The 21,449-nt window shown below is 33.3% G+C and overlaps 2 protein-coding genes across 5 annotated transcripts; one reads left to right on the forward strand and one right to left on the reverse strand.

Annotated features, from left to right (window-relative positions):
- Positions 1-3,907: 3,907 nt before the first annotated feature.
- Positions 3,908-14,677, reverse strand: LOC126808613 (protein LKAAEAR1). Of its 2 annotated transcripts, none has more exons than XM_050533464.2 (7): positions 14,519-14,677; positions 10,628-10,735; positions 10,270-10,352; positions 8,503-8,574; positions 6,365-6,422; positions 4,786-4,908; positions 3,908-4,477 (listed from the first exon to the last, which is right to left on the reverse strand). In XM_050533464.2, the coding sequence occupies exons 1-7, from the start codon at positions 14,522-14,524 to the stop codon at positions 4,415-4,417; spliced, it is 513 nt and encodes a 170-aa protein (XP_050389421.1). In that variant the 5' UTR covers positions 14,525-14,677; the 3' UTR covers positions 3,908-4,414. The 2 variants fall into 2 exon arrangements, with proteins under 2 accessions (XP_050389421.1, XP_050389422.1); XM_050533465.2 differs by having other exon boundaries at positions 14,614-14,675.
- A 1-nt stretch (position 14,678) lies between these two features.
- Positions 14,679-19,934, forward strand: LOC126808612 (receptor-binding cancer antigen expressed on SiSo cells). 3 transcript variants are annotated; one of them, XM_050533461.2, is made up of 5 exons: positions 14,679-14,813; positions 16,555-16,754; positions 17,028-17,198; positions 17,626-17,712; positions 17,962-19,934. In XM_050533461.2, exons 2-5 carry the CDS (start codon positions 16,569-16,571, stop codon positions 18,169-18,171), a joined length of 654 nt encoding a protein of 217 aa, XP_050389418.1. In that variant the 5' UTR covers positions 14,679-14,813; positions 16,555-16,568; the 3' UTR covers positions 18,172-19,934. The 3 variants fall into 3 exon arrangements, with proteins under 3 accessions (XP_050389418.1, XP_050389419.1, XP_055956645.1); XM_050533462.2 differs by having other exon boundaries at positions 14,685-14,802; XM_056100670.1 differs by having other exon boundaries at positions 14,722-14,739.
- The last annotated feature ends 1,515 nt before the right edge of the window (positions 19,935-21,449 follow it).

The raw sequence follows: 21,449 nt of genomic DNA on the forward strand, positions 1-21,449 counted from the left end.
GCTCTTGCATAATGTAAAAATGAAATGAAATGGAGTTTAACGTCCTAGTGTTCTGCTCCTAACCTGGGCTAATGAAGACGGGCATACGCCATACAGTGTGCTATGAGGGAAATTTTGCCCGGACAGCGGCCCTACGGCCTACTCGTATATAGAATTCCAACTGCCAAGGGATCTTTTACGTGCACGCCAATGTGTACACGGGACCTTGGTTTTTCATCCCATCCGAACGACTAGACAGCTTTCCTTGTCAGCCCCTCCGTCCTGCATCACGCCGGAAAATCTGGATGAACTTTCTCGGCCAATGCAGGGATTGAACACCCGACCTCCAGACTAGCGAGCTAGCGTCTTACCCACTTAGCCACGTGATCCCCTCTTGCATAATGTATGTTTAATTAAACTTTGATGGTGATCAGAGTACAGACTGCACCGCTTGCTTTTTAATATGTGCAGAAAGGAATCAAATTCTGAATACATTAAATTGTTCTATGAAATCCAACAGCTTAAATATTTAAATCTAACATAAACACATATAGTTATATTTATGGCTGAATGAAATTAATCAGTTGCCAATATAATTTATTTTTTATTTTTCCAAAGTTAGATATAAAGATTAAAAATCCAATTTATTCAGGTTTATACCATAACATAAAAATAATTACACAGTATTAAATTAAGTACCAGTATATTTGCATGAGTGAAAACAAATAAATACATACCTACTATTATGTATAGCAGTGTATACTAAAGTTAAGCCTACTTAGAATTCCATCACTGTATATAATATAATTTATATCATGCTCTGATTGGTTAAAAACTGTGGTCAATTGATTATTAACTGTAGGCCAACTGCTTTAAAGATATTAAACAGTGAATAAGCATTATGTGTGTGGTATATAGTAGATCATTTGTCATTCTAGTATCCTTGATATATATATATATTTTTAGAACACCATATAGTATTTACACCACTTCATTGGCTAATAATGATGTAAATAGGTCATAGTGTATTACATGTAGGTTTTCAAGAATGGGGTTAAAAACCCTAATAGACATTCAACCTTATTTATTTTGAGATTAATAAAATAATTATTTTGTGAAGGGTCTTTTTACCTTGACAGAAACATTTATGTCTGTAAAACTCAACTATTAGAGCTTGTTTTATTTAATAGTACATTTAATTAGTAATGAAATGAAATTGAGTTTAACTCCTACTTTTCTCCCTATTACAACTAGTACATTCTAGAACTTGTCATTTTAACCCTTTACATGGGAGGTTTTGACCAACAACCATGTGGTCATCACACTCATTTTTAGGGGGATCAATTTAAGGAAATTTGTTAAAAACAAATAAAAAAAAAAGGAAAATCATATTTTCTGTTGCCAAAATTTTGACCTTTCTATTATTAACTGTCAGAAACCACACAAAATATTTACATTTTGATTATTTACAATGCAAAAATCTAACACAATTGAAGACCCAGGGTTTGCAATGCAAGATATGCCCACATTTTGAAAGAGATGGATAGAGAACAAGCTAAAAAATACTCTGTGATTTTTCGTACAATCAGCGGCCATATAATCTGTGAAGTTATGGTCTGAAATTCGCAAATATCGAAAAGAACTGAGATCTATGTGATATAAACAAATATTTTAAGTTTCATCAAAATCAAGACAAAAATTGTGGCTTCTAAGAGGGTCCACAATCTTCGTATTACACAATTTTACATTATTTGCGTACACAGAGCGTCCATTTTGTCGGGCAGTTTCCTTACAATTTTCCCGAAATTCGAACTCAACTTTCATTATGGTGTAACAGTGATATATTTAAATGGTTTTTGAAATTGGATAAAAATTGTGATCTCTAGAGGGTCCACAAGCCCACAATGTGATTTTTCGTACAATCAGGGGCCATAATCCAGGAAGTTATGGTCTGATATGTGCAAATATCAAAAGGAAGCAAGATAATATAGGGTTATAAATTTACATTTCAAGTTCCATCAAAATAAGATAAAAATTGGGATTTCTAGAGTGTCCACAAGCTAAAAAAAGCATGATTTTTCGTATAATCAGGGTCATAATCCATGAATTAATGGTCCGATACATGCCAATATCCAAAGAAACTGAGATCTTTGGAATATAAACCTATATATCAAGTTTCCTCAAATGTGGGCGTATAAAAATGACTCGCTGTAAGTTTCAAGATTTTGAAGAAAAATATGAATTATGTATCGATATAGGCAGATGTAAATTTATGAGAGTGTACTAACTGCCAAAAGAAAATCATTTTTATACGCCCACAGAAATTGCTGAAATTCAATAGGCTTCTTCGTTTTACTAATTTAAATGATGCATATAAGGTGCAACAAAGTAAAACAACGGCTATAACTCCAGAAGAAATTAATGGAAATTATTTAAATTAAATAGGCTTCTTCATCTCACAAATGTAAACAATATATCAATTTCAAAACAATCAGATGATAAATGTAGTCTGTAGAGTGTTCACAAGAAATTGTGGATGATGGATGGACAGACGGATGGAGGTGATGGTAATATATGACCACATTTCCATGTGGACTTAAGAAAAAAGAAGAGATCTTTAGCATATTTATGTGTGTGTGTGTGCCTACTATGTAGTATAAAACAGTTGTGTCATCACTAATGTTATAGAGTTGAACTCATGATTGACATAGATAAAAGTATAATATAGATTTATCATAGTTTACCTAGTGGATGTACTGATAACTTACTTTTTTACTTTCTTACAGTACAATAACCTCTTAACTTTAGATTTAAGCAATAAAGACATTAATAAATATAATTCAATCTGGAACAGGTGCCATTTAATCGTTTTGATATTATAAATTTATCGAATAGCACCTGAAGTTTTATATTTTTAATTTGAAGTAATCAATAAACTTACACTAGTGTCTCTGCCAGGGTGTGGCATCTAAATTTAATGATGGTACTTTGCAAACCAGTAATCCTCAAACTGAGGCACTTGGTATGAAAGGGAGAAATTTCAAATTTTAAGGGTTCGAATTTTGGCAAGGGGAGGAACAAGAGAGGAATGTTAGTCCAAGGAGGTACTTGCCAAACAGGAAAATAGTGTATTTATATCAGACAAAATACCAATATTTTAAAATTAGCACTGCTGCTTCAGATTTGATTCGGTATGAGACTATTGGTATATAATTATTGAAGATTGAAAGCAATGTTTGCTAGGTTTATTTGATGCTCTGGTGGAAAAATGAGTGAGGGATTGAGCAAACCTGCCACCCGTCACTGAAGATGGTCCTGTGACCTGTTGTTATTTTTACGTCGGTCCATTCGTCCATTAAAATTTGGCATGTGAACTTGTTAGAGGCAAGAGTTTTTAAAGATGCATTATTCAAGAGCTACATTTGACTATTGCAGGTCTTTCCTTAGGCCTTAAATTTATATAAATGGCTCCGATTTTAAGTAGATTAGAATGGTTCGGCCATTTAATGATATAATTTAAAAATGGAGAATGAGGCTCAGCCTCGAATATCCAGTACCATGTTTACGATAATAAACTATCAATGCACACATCTTCTCAAACATACAAACAGTGAAAACTTCGCTCAGATTAAATAATTTGAACAAAATTTGTAATATTTTCATTTTTCATTATCTATTTTTGAACTATTATAGCAAGAATGGCCAGCTCTTTATCTAAATCTTACATAATGCATTTTTAACAGATTTTTTTTAACTTTATGTGAAGCATGGAGCAGATTTTCAGCAACACATTCACCCGGGCGAATGGGAACCAGGCTCAGAAAATAAGTCTTACAATTACCCAGGTTTGTTTGGCCCGTTGCAAAGGTCACAAATAATATAATATACATCCACATGAAACTCTTGGTGTATAATAAAACGATATATATTGATGTATATGATTTATTATTATTATTATATTTCCATGATTAAAATTATATACAAATAAATATTCACTTTATTTACATTTTTAAAAATTATCTATATCAAGATGAATGTCAGTTCTGTTATCTTCTGATTTCAGTTTTCAATCTGAACATCATTTCATTAAATAAGGGTATCACAAACCCTTCTTAAATTTTTTATCAAAATTTTATATTATGAAATCTGACATTACAAGCTGACATTGTTATATTATCAATCACTCCTTCCTATGTATTCTTTTCATTTTCAATTTATTGCATTACAAAATATTTAGTTTTCATTCAAAATCCTTTCTTGAAATGTTATCAAATCTTTGAATTCAATTTATTTGCAAGATTTGGTAAATTTTCAAAAATAATTTGACAAGTTCATCATTCAAAACTGTGCAATTACATTAACATAATGCACATGTGATTGGTGAAAACACAAGTTCTATTGGCTAGTTTACACCTTATCAAACAATCTCTCTGTGTTAGTTAATTCGATTGGTTATGAGTCCTTTTGCATCCTCCAATAATATTTCTACCCTTTCAATCTGAAAAGATTAAGATTTATGCATAAAACATATTCTTCAGGATGAAGAACAAATCTTCAGTAAAGAATGTAATATCTGAAACAAAATTGACATAATTTTAAAAAGAAGCATAATTATATAAGCTAAAATGAACATAGCTTACCCTAAAGTTTTGTGCATTAAAATAATACTGTCTGCGATACCAAATTCCTGTTATACAACCGTTTAAAGTAATAAAACAAATTCAAAGATTGCACAATGAAGGTAGCCATTTCTATAGCATTATATTTATATTTACCATGATTACATCTATATTAATAAGTACTTACGTCTAGTTTATCCATGTCATCTTTTTTAGATTTAGCGTCAGAATACGGTGGGACTAGAGCTTGTAGTCGTACAGCTTTTAATGCACTAGGTTGACACGCTATTAAATGACTTATTTCTTGAGCCTGTGCAATAGACAAATTAAAATCATTTCAAAGACACATAAATAAATGTCTCATACAATCGTGGTATCCCCATCAATCGCACTAGTAGTAGATCTTTAACATATGGATCCCTCTTCTGCCCCAACCCTGGTGTAGTGTATTGACATTACAGCTAACCCCAGGATCCATCCACTTAATTTGAGAATTGTTGTTTGTGTAGTTTGTGTCTTGTCCGTAGGTTTGTCTTTTCGGTTTTGTTTGATTGTAGTGTGGTCCTCCTGGCCCTGAGTTCACAAAGCATTCTCAGACTTAAGTTGAGAATTTGCTCAACTTTCAATCACTGTTTATGAGAAATATCTTTGATCCAGATACACAAAACTTTGCATATAGTTTCTTATTGATATATCTGATACATTAAAACAACAAAATTATTATAAAGGGCTATATTTTAGTTAAAATAAGGTGAACAATTTTAAGTAAATTCTCAACTTAAGTCTGAGAATGCTTTGTGTACTCGGGGCCTGAACTTACTATATTAGACAAGTGGAGTTTTAGCCCTTAGTTCTGAAGAAAGTTCTCATTGTTAGGCTTCTGTTCTTACTGCACTTTTTTTATTAATTTTAAGCATTCTCCAAAATTCTATCTGGATTATTGGCCTTATTATTGTTAATTTTTTTATGGTTTAACACATAACACATTACTTCAACTGGCAGATTAACGCCACCAAGGTACGCCTTTCAGGAGATGTATTTCTTGTAAATCAATGACACTAGTAGACGTTTAAGGATGACCCCAAAATCCATTCACTTGATTTGATATTTGTTGTTTATTGCTAACAAGGTCTGTTGCATGGGTTGTGTCTTGTCTGCAGGGTTTTTTTTCTAGGGGGGGGGGGGGGGGGGGGTGCAGTTCGATCGATCTCCTCTACTCTTACTTTTACAGTAAAACTAAAAGCCAGTTTAATAATATCATGAATGAATGTAGAATCACATGATGGTACAATCAGATGATTATGTTGATAAAAATGTTTTAACAAAAATTTAATAATATAATTCATGATGATTAGCTTTATATCTGATTTATTTGATAAAATGATAAGTACCATTTTCTTTAATCAATAGCTTAATGTTATTAAGGCCAAATGTTAAAAATTGTTTGCTTTTCTTACATGACAAGCAAAGTATAACCACTATTTCGCAATAAAGTGTTCACTACACAGTATAAAGTGTGTTTCCCTATAAGGTGGTTTCAATATGGGCAGATTTCAGAATAAACAAATCCATTATACTGTTTAAATCTGCATGGATCAACATCTTACACGGAAGTGCTAATGTACCACCAAAAAACAAATAATTGCTTGTTAGTGTTTTTTCTTCAATAGATAAGAAAGATATGGCCATGTATATAGATTATGACAGTAAAGATATGTTTATCACTGTAATAACAACAGTTAATGAGATAAGATTTGAATACTGACCCTGTTAGCTTGATATCTTAATCTCATAATTCTTAACCTATTTCTTGCTTCTGCTGCCCTGTAAAACAAAAGAGCTATAAAATTGTTTATCCCAACAAAATAATTAACAAGCACACTGCAAATGGAAAGATCAAATTAAATGTTTACACTCACAAAATTTTAATTTAACGAAACAGTTCGAAAATCAGACAAATTATACCTTCAGTCTTCCGGAACTGCGATGGGAAAACGATTTGCCCCGAGTTATGCAAATCTCTTCATGGCGGAGTGGGAAAGGGAAGTTCTGCCACTCTGTCCATTAAAACCAGATTTCTATGGGCGGTTTTTAGATGACGTTTTCATAGTCTGGACCTACACACTAGACGAATTTTTGACGTTTTTCAACATTCTGAACAATCATCATCCATCTGTCAAATTAACCGCAAATGTAAGCCATAACAGCATAGATTTCCTTGATACTACCGTTTTTAAAAGTAACAACACCAAAATCACAGGCCAATTGGAAACTAAAGTATTTTTCAAAGAAACCGACACACATCAATTATTGTTCAAAAGCTCATTTCACCCAAAACATACATTCTCTGGCATCATAAAATCTCAGATTCTCCGTTTTCATAGGATATGTACTCAGAAGACCGACTTTGAGTCAGCATGTACATTGGTATTTAGCAAACTAAGGGAAAGGGGATACTCCAAACGCTATCTACGACGTATAAAAAACAACACTCTAGCTGAGCTTGCCGCCAAAGAAACAAATAATATACAATCAGCACATAAAACCAAAATTTGTGGCCATCCAAGATGTCAAACATGCAAAATCTTAAACATATCCGACCATTTCCATAACAAAACATCTGGCACAAAATTCCCAATATTAGACCAACTTTCATGCAGTAGTTCAAACATAATTTATCTAATCTCATGCAGAAAATGTGACAAGCAATACGTAGGGGAGACTCAAAATGCACTTAGGGAAAGAATTAACGATCACCGGTCTGACATAGTCACCAAAAAAGACAAACCTGTCTCAATTCATTTCAACCAACCAAATCATGACATTTCTGATCTCATTGTCACGCCAATAGAAAAGACCAAGAGCGACTTTGAAACTTCAGAAGAAATTAAAACGTTTAGGCTAACAAGAGAAAAATTCTGGATTGACAAATTGAAAACAGCCCCCCTAGGTTTGAATATTCATACGGCTAGCGCAAAAGCTCCTTTTGTAGTTCCATTTAGCGCAACAGCAGCAAGTGCGTCCAAAATCATCAGAAAACACTATACTGATCTCCAAGAAAATCACCCGAAAATATTCACACAGAAACTTATAATTGCATATTCTAAAAATAAAAATCTGAACGACATCCTAGTGCACAGTAAATTAGATTAAATAAGACCAGTCTCCACCCTGACCCAAAACAAACCATATATCAAATCCTATGCCTAACCGTTAGTAATTAAAATCAATTAGATATAAGAATCCCTAGCCGTAACCCGGTGATGTGGAACAAACACAATTTTTTTTAGAAAATCCAATCCGTTGTAGGAAACACACTAATGTGGCTCTCTCCCGAGAGCCTCAAATTTATTTTCTTTTTTCTTCAGAAACAATAATACCAGAATACCAGATGCACCACCCAAGGAAGACCATCGGTGCCACCAACACCAATAAACAGTGAAATCGCCTTTGTATATAAATCTAATGTATTGTATGTATTTTAATAAAACTAGGAAATATCACGAACTAATTTTTCATCATCCTAGGTCAGTGCTTATGTGGAGACTTAACCTCTCCCCCCAAATTCTTAAACCTAACCTACAATCTCGCCAACAATCAATATGCTTTAACCTTATTTACATCTCAGCGACCTTGACGAAAATTGAGCTGGCTTTTACAAATAGATTCAGCACCAAATCCACTCAGATATGGAAAACAAAGCTCTATTCTTTTGATATATCCATGGTCACAAATGAATGAAATGGAGTTTAACATCTTACTTTTCTGCATTCACCAACCGAGCTAAGGAAGACGAGTCTATGCCATGCAATGTACAGTGATGGGGTACATCTTGAGGACAGCCCAATTGTTTTTCAAATTGAACAATATCAGATTGTAACTGTATATTGTGAAGGATACTTACTTTAATTGACCAATGAGTTTTGCGTGCTTTTCTTTTTCTAATAATTCTTCTGGTTTTGGTGGTGCATTCATTCTAAGAAAAAATTTAAAAAATAAAAACGGGCAAACTGAGTATGCAAAGTTTCAAGATGATTCATCAAGAAATGTGTCCTGTAGATGACAAACAAACAAATACAAAAAAATGGATGTGGCTCTGCCCCTGGGGGTTGTGCATACACCAAAAACAATAGGGATCGTTCTTAGGGTATAAGGAATAAGTATACAGAGTTTCAAGACAATCCATTAAGAAATGCACCCTGTAGGCGACACACAGAGACAGGGGCGACCGCATAATAGGTCCACATTATGAATGTGGATGTATAAAAACTACTTGTTCATGTCGCGCATGTATTTTCTCAAAACCAGACCTCTGAATCTGATTGATTTATCAATATTTTAACTGAAGTCAATAAGTGCATCAGTTTGATAGGCATTATTGGTCCAGGCTTTGCTATTCATAGATTTGGAGGCTTTAAAAGAAAGCTGGTAAAAGCTGTAGGTAACCAGGTGGTGCCTAGTGTCATGCAGCACCTATGTGAGTGTGTCTTGCACACACTTTAATTCTACAATAAAACCTATAGATCTGTATTGTTTTGCACACTTTTGCTAACTTTTAGGGACAACTGAAGAATTTAGTTCCAAAGGTTAAAAAAAAAAGTATTTAAAAAAATGTTTTGTTTCATGATAACAATATGCCCCAATGGCAATATCCCAATACAGAGGCCATAATCCAGGATTTTACAGTCTGACATGCATCAATATTGCAAGGAACCAAGATCTTTGGAATATTAACCTATATATTTTATTAAGTTTAGCAAAATATGATAAAAATTGTAAACTCTAGAGGATTCTATATACAACCTTGCTATTACATGCTTATTGTACTATTTGAATAAAGGGAGGCGGGGGGCGGCCAGTTTGTCAGACACGCTCCGTTTGATTTTCACGGAATTCAACCTCAACCATAAATATGTTGTAAGGATTATGTATTTGAACAGTTTTTTAAAATCAAATACAAATTGTGACCTCTATATGGTCCACAAGCTAAAAACATGATTTTTCATACAATCAGGGACCATCCATCATCCAGGATTACACAGATCGATATGCCAGTATCGAAGGGAAATGAGATCTTTTAAAGAATATGTTTTCAGTTTGTCAAAATCGGGTAAAAATTGTGACAGCTAGAGAGTCCACAACATTGGTATTACATACTTTTACACTATTTTGTCCGGCAGTTTCAGTCTGTTTTTCACAAAATTCTAAGTCAATTGTCTAAAGGATCCAGAAGCTAAAAATGCGATTTTTTCTACAATCAGGGGCCATAATCAAGGAAGTTACTATGCGCCAATATTGAAAGGAACCAAGATGTTTGAATAAAAATTTAACCTCTAGTGTGTCCACAACCTCAATACATGATCCATGAAGTTATGGTCAGATACATGCTATATCGAAAGGAAGCGAGATCTTTAGGATGTACCTATATTGCAAGTTTCATCAAAATCGAATAAAAATTGTGATTATAGAGTGTCAACAAACAAAATGTGAACGGACACATGGTCAGGGGGCAGCGGCATAATACGTCCACATGAAAATGTTGGCATATAAAAATTGTGACCTCGGGGAGGTCCACAATCTAAAATGTGAATATATTATAGACTAAATTTCTTGAGCAAACTCCTGTAGCTCTTTAAAATTGCATTAATTAAAAGTAATTTTAATGACTTACATTTTCTGTTCATTATGTAATTCTATCAATCTTTTTTTACATTTTAATTGAACTTCTTGTATATTTTTCGATGGCTCTTCATACTATAAAAGGAGAAATAGCTTCAGTGTCCAAAGTACCTGATTTTAACATCAATAAGAATAATTTTGGACCATAATTACTGTAAGATCTTATGTTTTATTATTGCATGAATTGGGGGTTATGTCAACTCTAGTATTATATACAAGTCGAAAAAAATCAAAGATTCGGAGTGTGAACAATAACATCTGATATTATTCCACAAGAGAAAAATTATCAGCTCTGAAGATTAAGCTTACTTATTGCAATCATATTAATAATGATATAGATTGAAACCTACTGCTAAATATCTACTTCTTTCCTGTGGAGTCAATTTCTTTAATTCTTGGACTGTCAATTTCTTCATATTCTTGGGCTTGTATGTTTCGACATCATCATCTCTCGTGTCCTATAAATAAATATTTCTGAATGATAAGTGTTGTGCCTTAAGAAGAATGTATTCTTTTGGTCAACTAGAATGTAACTAATGACTAAATGGACTAAATGGAAGTCACACTGTCAATATATCTTTTTTGTAATAATTTGTCTTGTTTTTGACTTTAATTCTGTATTCAATCCAGCAAGTAGCATTCATGGTTCTTGCCCGAAGTCAAACCAATGTGTGACGAATTTCAACTTACTAATAATATAATGAATCCATTAAATTGATGCAGCATGTGAAAGAATTTAATATTTGAAAGACTTTCCTTTTTTGTCAATTTCATTTCATTACTTTATTATTAATTAATATTAATTACATGTATTTGTGATAACTACGCTTTAATCCTGCTTGGTTTTGGGGTAAAATTACCTACGGTTCTATACTATTACTAAGGACAGAATGGTATAATTACTGTTTACATAAATAACATCAATTATTCTGACATCTAGAAATGCTTGGAATTGGCCAAGTGTGTATCCAGACCTTCAAGTAAAAGGAGCGTGATCGCTCTCGCCTCCTGGATGTGCCTGGATGTCAGTCGAGGTGCGCTTTTTATCGCTAGCATCAATATCTAAATTGACTCCCCTCAAAGAAAATAATCAGGAAAAATATACCGGTAACGAAAAATACTGTCAATATCGACAGTCAAATTGCTTGTCGGCTACAATAACAGTCATCTGGTTCATAATCCTAGTAATTAGCACATTTAACGGTAATTTTGATAATTTGGTAAAAAAACCAAAACAAGCTTGCTGGTTATTCATAAGAGGTCCAGTAAGTTTCCTTTGTAAAAATAAGCCGCGTAGCGAATCGAGAAACCGACATAATATATTTTTCTGTCAGGATCTCCAATGCTTTCCAATTCCCGATAACACGTGAAATGCATCGGTTGGAATTAGGCCAATAAACCAGCATTGCTAGATTTAGTTTTAAATAGCTTTTTAGTTTTATTCTTTTTTTATTCTATACACATGCTGACAGGGAGTTATTTTTAAAAATATTGTCATTATTTAAGGCTATGGCATAGTCGTACAGAATTCTTATATAAAGCAATTTCAATTATGGTTGTCACATGATCATTGTGCCGCTTGTCTATCATCCACGAATGAATAAAAACTTTACGTGATAGACAAAAACAATAATCTATGTTTTAAATATAAAGAAATGCCATGGTATCGTATAAGCTTATCTTGGCTACTGCATTTTCTGATACTGACCGTAGTCGAAAAATCCTAATTTCGATCAACTGTATTCTGAAGACAGTAATTCTACTTGAAAATACTAATACTAATAGTGTTAAATTATTATAAATTTGTGTCAGATATGGCAAGAAATGATTCCTTTTGGCGAAAAATAGAAGGTAAGGATTCCAAATAGCCTTAGGTTAGAGAAGAGAGGTGGGGAAGAGCGGTATTTCCATATTGGAGCTCAATAGGGACGGATAGGAGCGGTCAGCGGACAACATCCGATACGAGACTGTTCCTAAAGGAACTAGTTTACTAGGCCTGGCCTCAGTTGTGCCTGTTCTGGAATATAGTAATATACTGAATTGGCCAAATTCGAAAGGCAGCTACTATCTGACCCTTCCTATTTTTTAAATGGAATTCTTTGATTGTGAACAAACTATTTAACTTTGGTTATTATAAACTTACGTGTGTTTGAAATCAACTCCAGGTTAAATAAAACCCACTGCACAATTAAAGATACATTAGTTAAGAGTTCAATAAAGAGTTGGTCATTCTTGCTATAATAATTCAAAAATAGATGATGAAAAAAGAAAATATTGAAAATTTCATTCAAATTACTTCATTCTCAGCCAAGTTATCATTGTTTGTAGTTTTGACAAGATGCATGCACAGTGGTAACCAGGGTACTAGTATAATCGGGACTTAGCCTCGCTTTCCCATTTTTAAATTAAATTTTTAAATGGCAAACCGTTTTAATCTAGTTAAAATCTTGAGTATCCAATGCCATCGAGAGTCGATTATGGTCTTGTTTTGTTAATAAATGTCTAATTAATAGATTAGATAACATTTCAGGCCTAAAGAAAGACCTGCAATAGGCAGATTTAGCTCTTACATAGTGTATGTTTAAATATTCCAACAAACTCACACAAACTTTTGACATCGGGCAATACCAAAATGAAGCCCGATTGGGCTTCGTCACTCTTCGGGAGAGATCATTTCGTATGAAGGGTTGACAGCAAGTCACCTCGAAACGGTTTGCATGACATTTAAGACAATTCAAGGTAAAAGCTGTCAGTCTCGGCTTGGTATTGAGTTTGAGCGTTCACACATATATAACTGCCTGTATCCCTTTATTTTATTACCATCTTTTTACATTCTAGTAAAATCCCAGTTTATAGATTTTCTTTTGAAATATTTGGTTTTAATTATTTGTTTAGTCAGATGGGAGAATTTTCTTTTGAACACAAATGCAGCACAAAAATAATGACATTCGTTTAACAGGCTTTAAAATTGTTCCCATGTTGTTTGTTAAATTATTTATAATAAAGAAGATAGGACAGTTTTAATTTATATATTATGACTTTATTTTTACGAGTATCCGTGCAATCATTGATATTTTCATTGTGAATAAAATTTGGTAGACAGGTCATCAATGATTTCAATATATATCTTCTATGTAATTGCCTTCAGTTGATATTTTTCATTGCCCAAGCGATCGCAGTTTGTTTTCATTGCAACACGTGGTTGTCAAACTCTCTGTCAGATTTAAACCACCCCTGCAACACCCTCACTGGTTTCGCCCAAAACGTGACGAAAGCAGTGCTGTCTTGTACTCAGTCGAAAATATAAGTGACGTAGCCCAATCGTGCTCCATTTGGTATTGCATATTCAATTTTTTAAGAGAGAACATTTTTATTCATTGGGACATTTAATTGTGCAATGGATTTTATTTAACTGGAGTTGATTTCAAACACACAGGTAAGTTTATAATATTAATATATCCAAAGTCTTGGCAAAGTTACATAGTTTGTCATAATCGAAGAAATCTGTTTAAAAAATAGGAATGTTCAGACTTTAAAGTAGCTAAGTCTCTAACTCAATATCATCCAAAATCTTCAACACTGAAAACACGATTTATTTGTCAAATTAAATCAACATTCATGTTGTGATCTTACCGGAAAAAGATGGGCTTTTGATATCCAATATTTAAGACAAAATAAACATTTTACCATTGGTACACGAATCGTGTACCATAATGCGCTTCAGCCCCAGTTGTATCAAGAGACTCGAGGGACGAGGCTAGACACATTGCACCAAATCAAACGGCGTATGTAGACTGGAATAACCAGATGCTAGAAATTTGCACTCGCTTGAGACTGCTGGCTTATTTCACCGAACATAACTGATTTGAAATTGGAGTAAAAACTGAAACCATTGAATGTAAATCAGTTTATATACATTCATATTACAGTATTATATGCGTTGCGACCCACTTTTGTCAATTTCTAGGTCCCAAATGTTAGCGATTTAGCTCCTTTAAATGTTATTTTAATAATGACATAATAATATAATAATATTATATAAATTATATCACGGACAACATTATAAGGTCTATGTATGATATTATAAAAATTATAATATCGGCATAGATGATATAGCCTATGGCTATGCCGATAACAAAAAAAAAAAAAGATTTTAATTTTAATTTTAATCAATTATTTAATGTTAATGTTGCAATTCTTTTTTTTTTATACTAAAGACTTATCACTATTAAAAATCTTACCGCCATCTTTAACGAGTTTTCTATGAAACAGTCGTTAAACCATTTAATTATAAGTTAAATATTTAGATTTTCCATAAAACAATGACAATGTTTACATTATTTATTTCGATTTTCTGCCATATTGTATATTGTCATGGCAATCACACTTCTCGTGAGATTACGCAGAATAAGGGAGAGAACTCTCAGAAGTCGGAAGTAAACACAAATCGAACAAAATTCATGTAATTTTCGGCGATATGGCATATTTTATAGCATATTTGTCATGATTATATAATAAGGACACGGTATTGATAAAGTAATTTACTATTTTATCTGTGACACATTAAATTATTTTGTTAAATTGTGTGAAATATATGGTAGTAAACATATACGAAACGAGTGATTGTCAGGTCTTTTGATGCACTAGTCCAGAGGCACTACTTTGAATGAATGTGGAAATTATGTGTGTAATAGCTTTAATTTACGTCCACTTCCACGTTATATAAGATTCTCAAATAAACGAGAAGTGGTAGACCCTTCTAGTTTCCAGTGTTAAGAAGACTGGGAATACTGGTTATAAAAAGATACAAATGGCAGGGTATCCGGTAGCACAACATATAATCATATTTCAGTCCCGTGTCATTTGGGACTCAACACAGACGACCTTTCGGACGTAGTTTGACGACGGTTCAGACTTACTTGATGACTTTTCGGACTCGTTCTTTCGACATTTAGGACACGGTTTTAGACTCGGATTGATAATATATTAGTAACGGCTGGTGTTTTTTGTTCCCCGTCCGTCGGTCTCTCTGTCTGTCCGTCACACTTTTTGGGACACAATAACTCTATTTCTAATTGAGCTAGAATGTTCAAACTAGGTGTAGGTGTTTATTAGGTCAATGCCTTGATGGAGTTCGAAGATGAGCATTTTCTGCTTAGGGTAAGCAGAGACAAGCAATTTGATTGGTTGATGTTTTGTGACACGATAACTTAGTTCTAATTAAGTGAGAGTGAAGAAACTTGGTGTATAGTTTCAATACATCAATACCTTGACTAAGTTCGATAATGAGCATTTTCTACTCAGGGTTAGCAATATTGCGATAAGCAATTTGATTGGTCGAGACTTTGGAACACAATAACTCTCATTTTAATTTAGTTAGAATGTTCACACATGGCGTAGGTGTCTATTAGATGAATGCCTTGATAGAGTTTGAAGATGAGAATTTTCTACTTAGGGTAAGCAGAGATAAGCAATTTGATTGGTTAAGCTTTGGGCACGATAATTTTAGTTCTAATTAAGTTAGAATGAGGAAACTTGATGTATAGCTTTATTAGGACTGAGTTCAATGATTAACATTTCGAGCTGAAGCTAAGCAGAGCTAATCAATTTCATTGGTTGAGGCTTTGGGACAAGATAATCTTGATTCTATCTGATAGAGAGTGATGAAACTTAGTGTATAGTTTGATTGCTCGATACTTTTAAAAAAAAAATAAATGTGCGATTAATCAGTATGTGTCATCTATTTATTTTGGGATTTTGGCGGGGGACATCAGCCTCAGTGTTGGCTTGTTTTTTTTTCATTTTATGTGAGGCTGATAGTTTTCTTTTGTTTTATTTAATTGATCGGTGATTGATGAGACCGATAATAATAGATTAACACTGCTTGTTCTTTTTTGTTTTTCTCTTATCAAACAGTAAACAAACTTGATTGACCGACCGCTGCTATTGTTTTGATAATTGTGAAAGCCGAATGTGTTTTACATGAAACGGAATAATTGCAATCTACACACCGCCGAAATTATCAATGATTGACAACTCACGTTTTTCCTCATCCACCAAAGAATTGTGAGGTTTCTTTGCACATACTACAATAACATCAGGATTATCGGTTATCAGCTTTAATTATCCTGCTTTGATCATTGCCATTTCTGATATTTTCCTAAAATGCTTTTCTTTGTACGCACTATCGATTGGACTTTCTTTTCAAATAATAGTTCTTGATCTATTTCAGAAGGGATCATAATATTAAATGTTTATTTATGATTTCACATTTCAGAAAATAAGATTAAAATGAAAGCATTACTGAATATTATCAGATCTCTCTTCAACTTAATACGATATTTATTATCTCCCCTGAAGAGAGCAGTATGTCGGAGAAGACGTTCATCAGATAGCGATTTCTCAACACCTATGGGTATGATAGATAGTAATTCAATGTCTATAGACATGACACAATCATACCCGAGCAACAGTGATGTAAGTTTGAAATTTTTTTAGAAATATAAATAATCAATGGGACTTTATTACAGTGATTTTGGTCCTGTTTGTCCTTTGGCAGATCTTAGCGGATTGTAAAAAAAAGATGTAAATAATTAAGATTAATTACACTTAAGTTCTTGTTGAAAGAGATTATTCCTCATGATAGATACCTGACTGTTATAATTCAAAGAAAATGTAAATATTGCCTTCTGGAACAAATTAAGTTTCTTCTATTGATCTGCATTCCTTCCTAAATTTTTATTGTTTCAGATCCAGATGGAATCTTGGGATACTTGGGGTGACCAATCATCAGATCACTATAGCAAAACACAACAGCATATAAATGATTATAGAACTAAACTGCAGAAAGAGGAACCTGAGCCAGAACCTGAACCAGATTATTTTGGTGGAATGGAACCATCTTTGAAAAAAACACAAAAGGTTTGTTTGTTATGGCAAGGGTTAAACTAGGAAAAAGAAAATATCTATATCTATAGCAAAATATTTGAAGCAAAATATACATCTCCAGTTTAGCATTTCATCAAATTCCAACATTTTACATGTACTTATCAGCCCTGAAGGCACTACACCTGACAAGTGGAAACCAGACTTGAAAAATCATATCAGGATTCAAACTCAGGACATTTTAATTTTTAAAAGTTATCGAAAGTTTAAGTTAGTACCAGTGTTCAAATCTACACTTTAATATAATAGTAATAACTCATAACGTCCCAGCTTTATAAAATTAAAAGTTGAACTTAATGAAAATGGAAGTTTTATATGGACTTGTGATAAACTGAGAACAAAACAGTTTGTCGGGTATAGATATGGTTTATAACCTCATAAAGTAAATAATATTTGGTTTCAGATTGTTATTAAAAAAAGGGGTGATAATTTAGTAAACAAAACAGCGATATCAAATCGTCTAGCCATGGTGTCAGATATTCCTATGCAGGTATAGTATGATAATTCATATCAGTAAAATGGTGTTAATCTAGTTGAAGTAATTTGAAGTGTTGATTTTTTTTATTTTAAGTTTAATTTCAGTTTAGTTTTTATAAGTCTGTTTTATAGAAATTAACTTTCACACATAAAATATTATGTTTATTTCGGTTAAAATGACTCTCCTTCCTGATTTCACTGGCTCTTCTACTACTTGATGCATTATTGTTTGATTTTATAGCATCTTTGTCTTATTCTTCAGGGTTCTGAACTTGATACATGGGAGGATGAAAATAGTGCATGGGATCAAGTAGGAGAGGAAGATTTGTCTTACGAGGCAGAGACAGCCATTAAAGAAAAACGCCGTGCAGAAAGACATCAACGTCATTTAGAACAACAAAAAAGAAAACTTGAAAAAGAATCACGCCTTGGCCGAAAAGATAGAGATATAGTTGCTGTGAAATTATCGTGATAGTGACAAATCTAAACAAATTAACTATGATTCCGATAAACTAAGTTCTTAAATAACAGACCATAATCATGATAAGTCATTTTCGTAATTGGCAAAGCCTATCTCATACAAAGTACTGATCTGAAACTTGTAAAACAGTTAATATTTGGTGGTAGTGGAGAGGAGTCTAATAATAGAAGAGGATGTGTATTGTATCTAATTTGCAGAGTGAAAAACAATTTGATTTTTAGATGCTTTATCAAAAGATAACTGTGCAAGTAATTAATTAGTAATTATATTGGGATTTAGGCAGGGGATGTCAGCATCAATGTTGGCTTTTTAATTGATCTATTATGGTGATTTAAACTTTGCGCTCTGTGTAAGAGGCAGCTATACGGATTGGATATGCATTAGATTTCTGCCAATTCAAATAAATCAAATATGCCTCAAGAATTACGAATGTCTATGATACTGGTAACCACAGTACTTTATAATTTATTGTATTTTATTTTTATTACCTTACCATTTGCAGATTACAATTTGACAAATGGCAAATATTTCTGATTCTGATGGTGGTTAGAATATGTTCACTGACTGGCCCCACCCCTATCTCCCTCTCCTCCCTCTTCTATAGGTGACTTAACAAAATTACTGTAAAATGAATAAGTATGTGATGATGTCACATATGTTGAGAAATAAAATTGAGATAATGAATGTGGTGGGGTTGCATACAGAATAATTATCTTGGTCACTGTTTATCTAGTATTTTATATTACCAATCAAGATATTAGTTTTAATAGGGCGTCTGGTCAGAATATATATATCCACACTTTATATGTTAGGGTAAGAATTAATAGACATGTAATAAGTGCATCTAGAAATAAATATAACCAATCATATAAGTCAATGTATAAAGTTTGGGCCTTTGAAGGAAAACAGGGTTCGTTTGCATTTTCATCATTAATCATGTATATGTGAAACAGTCATTTTATTTTTTAAATTTGGATCTTTTAACAAGTTAGTTTGAAATCTAATATTTGGGCCTTGTTTAAATTATAAATTAAAATGTATCCTGGTTAAATGTTGCAGTAAATGTGGTTGGTAGAACAAATATATTGAGGGAACGAAACAATAGTATGTAAATATGGGTTAATTATAATGTTAATGTGTATTGTGTTTATATATTTTTATAAATTTGGCTACAGTATGGCCACATTTTGTATGCCTCATATTCTGCACATGGGGCTCAACGTTATCTGGTTTCTTGGTAGGACATGTGAAAAATATTGATGCAGTACTATTGTAGGTCTAAGATGTTGTGAATGCAACCAAATTTGGAGTGAATCTTACAAGCTGCAAAGGCAAAACGAGTCGAGTAAGATTCTTTTTGAATTCAATCCTCTATTTCTCTCCCTGTAATCATCCAAGCATTCCCAGAAAATGGGAATGTGACCATACTGTATCATCTGTATGCTGCATGACAGAGTTATTACTTCAACTGGAGAGTTTAGTATTTTCCAAGGTTTTGAATTTTAAGTACATGTACTTCCATTCCAAATCATCCATAAAACAATGATTGACAAAATAAACATATGATATTGATCTGTACCTGGTTTGGTTCACTAATCAAAATAATTAAAATGGATGTAATCAAATCGATAAGTTTTCTACAGATAGCCTGGATCTCTTGTGTAAACAAATTTTTATTCTGTTATTCTCAGTGGTTATGCGATTTTGGTGTGTAAAATAAACGTGAAATAAAAATGGTTCAAAAGTCTATCTGATGTATTTAGAACATTCCATATCATTTCAAATATTAAATTATATAAGTGTGTGGAGTCTGCAGGAAGTTTTTTCTCAAGCTACCCACTTTCTTAAATGGAATACCCATAATCAAGAATAGCTCCATAAGAGAAACCAAACTGGTGTGTGCTTAAGAGTAATTCTGTTATAGTGGCAGATACAGGATTTTAACAAAGGACTGAGAGTGCAACTCGGCAATTCAAAATTTTCAAATCATGTGGACGTATTATGTCTTCGCCCATTTCGGGATGTTAATTCACATTTGTTTGTGGACACTCTACAGGTCACAATTTTTATAGGCTCACATTTTAGTGTGGGCGTATTGTACCGCCACCCTGTTCGTCCGTCCCTCAATTGGCATGTGAACACGGTAGAGGCTACAGTTTTTGATGGATTCTTAAATTTGGTGTGAAGTATCGTGGTCATGAGAGGACGAACCCCGTCAATTTTCCCTGTTTTGCCCCCTTTACTAAAACCTTATGAACATTTTGACGGATTCTTTTAAATTTGGTTTTGAGCATTATTATCAATTTTCAGCATTCTGTGACTCCCCAATCCAGAGTTATCCCCCCTGAAAACCTTGTGAAGGCGATAGAGGCTGTAGGTTTTGATGGATTCTTTTCAAATTTGGTGTGAAGCATTGGGGTCATGAGAGGACGAACCTTATCGATATTCAGCATTCTATGACTTTCCATTTCAGAGTTATCCCCTCTTTGCTGAAAACTTTGTGACTGCTATAGATGGTGTAGTTTTTAACAGATTTCTTTCAAATTTGGGGGGAAGCATTGATATTCTGCAACTTTCCATTCAGGAGTTAATAGAGGCTGTAGTTTTTAAATGGGCCTTTTTTATATTTAGTTTAAACATCGGGATTTTCCAATGTGGTTTCCCCTTGTCAGTGGTGCAGGATGGAGGGCCTGACAAAGACAGCTGTCTAGTCGTTCGGATGGGATGAAAAACCGAGGTCCAGTGTATACATTGGCGTGCACGTAAAAGATCTCTTGACAGTTAAATTTTGATATAAAAGTAGGCCAAGTGCCACTGCCCAAGCAAAATTTCCATCATAGCACACCGTATGGTGTATGACCGTCTCCATTAGCCCAGTCGGAGAAGAACAGTTAAACCTCATTTCATTTCATTTAGTATTTGGCTTGAAGCATCGCCAAATGGATTTGAACACATTTTTTTCAAATTGGTTGTTGGAGGCAGTGGGGTCATATGAGGATGAACCCAAAAGATTAAATTTCTTCAAAGATCCTAGATCCTTATCAAATTTGCTCGTCATCCAAGTTTTCCTTTCATCCAAGTTGAGACAAAGCTGCTATTCCACGCTTTGCTTGGCTATCTTTTATTACCAGTATACAATTTTGATGAAATTTATTATAGCAAAACATATTTTTATATCCCAAACATTTCGAAAGGCACATATCAGATCATAACTTCCTGGATTATGCCCCAGAGGTCACAATATATGTTTGATTTTATGCTAAATGTGA

This window comes from Patella vulgata, chromosome 1 (assembly GCF_932274485.2).
Source record: "Patella vulgata chromosome 1, xgPatVulg1.2, whole genome shotgun sequence".
Lineage (NCBI taxonomy): Eukaryota > Metazoa > Mollusca > Gastropoda > Patellidae > Patella > Patella vulgata.